This window comes from Gadus morhua, chromosome 5, assembly GCF_902167405.1.
Source record: "Gadus morhua chromosome 5, gadMor3.0, whole genome shotgun sequence".
Classification (NCBI taxonomy): domain Eukaryota; kingdom Metazoa; phylum Chordata; class Actinopteri; order Gadiformes; family Gadidae; genus Gadus; species Gadus morhua.
Window position 1 is genome coordinate 7,498,306 of NC_044052.1, and position 2,500 is coordinate 7,500,805.

Below are 2,500 nucleotides of genomic sequence, written 5' to 3' on the forward strand. Positions count from 1 at the left end.
CACACACACACACACACACACCTATACGTGGTGTGAGGAGTCCTGTGGGTGTCTGACCTGACTGCCCTTTGAGTGAATCCCTGGATGGGAGCATAAATTACTAATGACTCTCCGATACTCTCCATCACTCAGTGCTGTGACTAATGGAAGAAACCTGCTGCATACGTGCACGTGTGAACACACACACAGCCACAATATGGATGATTTAGCCAACACAGAATGACACAAGCATTGACACACACACACACACACACACACACACACACACACACACACACACACACACACACACACACACACACACACACACACACACACACACGTGTTGAGTTATAGACGCTTATGTTGAGTCATTAAGTACATCGGGCAATTAAAATGCACATCTTAATGACAGAGTCTCGGAGTATGAGAAGGGGGGGGGCCAGGGGGACGGGGGGAGTACGATGAAAGAGTCCGTTTAGTTTGAGGCTCCATGCATCAGCTTACCATGAACTCAAACTTACCGTCTGTTATTTAAATAACCTCCCGACAAACAGTGGTATGGACACCAAACAAAGAGGCTAGACAGACATTCAATGAATGGTGTTCTTCCATGTATTATAGTCTTCCATGTATTATAGTCTCAATGTCTAGCTCCACTGTTCAACGGGGGGGTCGCATTTGAAAGGGAGTGCTTGGCAGCACGTATTTGGCCTCATGGATGGACTGCAGAGTTGGGATTTAAGACACAGTATGACCCAGTGAAACCAGTTCACATCATTTCAATGCTGCCACTACATTTGGCAAGGGTTACGTTGAGTGAAATGACTGAACTAAAATGATAGACAGAAATTGCTGAAAGCAGTCAATGCCTTAGTGTATGTGACGCACAAGGGGGGTTTTGGGGGGGGGGGGGGGGGGGGGAAGAGAGAGAGAGAGAGAGAGAGAGAGAGAGAGAGAGAGAGAGAGAGAGAGAGAGAGAGAGAGAGAGAGAGAGAGAGAGAGAGAGAGAGAGAGAAAAAAAGAGTGGACACTGTCGAGCTTGTCACTGGTAGGATGTGTGTGTGTGATAACACTGTGACGATACGGTGGTTATCAAATAATGAGTTGGCTTCTGCGTGATAGAGCTAGATGTGTGTGTGTGTGTGTGTGTGTGTGTGTGTGTGTGTGTGTGTGTGTGTGTGTGTGTGTGTGTGTGTGTTTCTCTCTTACCGTGGCCTGTGTTGAGCTCTCCTGCAGGTCCCACAGTAATGCATGGTTATCAACCAATGAAATCACACGCTTGCCGTCTCCCATGGGCTCCCACAGCACACTGTTTACACACACACGCACGCACGCACACACACACACACACACACATACACATAGACGGGGGTTACTGACAAGAGCACACAGGCACACATGCACTAGCCAGCGCATTCCTCCCTGGTGAGATCAAGGCAGGTCAGGGGAGAATATCCTGCGCTAAAAGTACAAATGACTCCCTAACTGCCTGGAAGTATCACAGAATCCAAATGATTTATTACCATTGAATGCTTTCCCAGACACGGTGCGCAATCTCATTTGTAGCTAAATTGCAGGTTTGGCACTAGTTAACAGAGACTGGATCAATTAACAACGCCAGAAGAGTTATGGTCTATTGATCTAGCATGGCGTTTATCAGTCTCTGGATCCTGGTAGTTAAACCTGTCACTTCGGATCTCTGCACTTCCTTGAGAGAAAAAAAAAAGGACGGAAAAGCTTGGGAAAAGCTGGGAAGCCGGAGCTTTACTGTATAAACTCCCATGTATGATTGTTCATGTTGACTTGATTTCCTGACAACACGTTTCATCACAGACTCTCTGGGTTTCCCATCCCCTGTTGCTCGCCAACTTTGGCTTAGACTATTGGTAAAAAAAAACAGGGTTGGTGTAAACACACAGCCGTGGTTCTGTGATTCAGATCGGGATCTGTGATTTTTATTCTGTTACTGCAATGTCGGTAGTTTGTTGAGCAAGACCAGACTGCAACAGAATAACCTTCTGTAACTCTCCATCTGTAAGGATAGGAAACACCCTATGAAATGTGATAAAGGAAGGGCCCATTGACTTAGTGTCATTTTTAAGCCCAATTTCTAGTACGACATACAATGATAACCAATTACACTTGCCAGTTGACACCCATCAGTGGACTCAAAAAATACCATAAAGTGTCAAATCTCTGCTAGACACCAACATTCAATTGTTCATCCCTTCTCTTGTCTTTAGTCTTTTCGATCTAGCATTATGGTATATAAGGACATTGCCATGACTCATAGAGGAGTGACAGAAGACTGCGAACCTGAACGGCCTTATATTTAGAATATAGATTCAGCATACTCATAATTGATTGACTGACTATCCCTCCAGGGAAGTTGGCTAGCATTTTGTTAAGACCGGTGATTGATTTTCCGGTGTCCGTAGACTGATGCTACAAGCAGCCATACGTTATGTGGTACCCTATAGACAGCCTTGCATGCAAAGTGATGACGGATACCAGCTCG

At 45.6% G+C, this 2,500-nt stretch overlaps 1 protein-coding gene across 1 annotated transcript in view; it reads right to left on the reverse strand.

The window, feature by feature from the left end:
• The window catches only part of eipr1 (EARP complex and GARP complex interacting protein 1), a 33,965-nt gene that overhangs the window by 19,102 nt on the left and 12,363 nt on the right, over positions 1-2,500 (reverse strand). Inside the window, exon 5 of the mRNA XM_030356108.1 lies at positions 1,192-1,291. Coding sequence (XP_030211968.1) covers positions 1,192-1,291 — 100 coding nt within the window. The remainder of the gene's footprint in view (positions 1-1,191; positions 1,292-2,500) is intronic.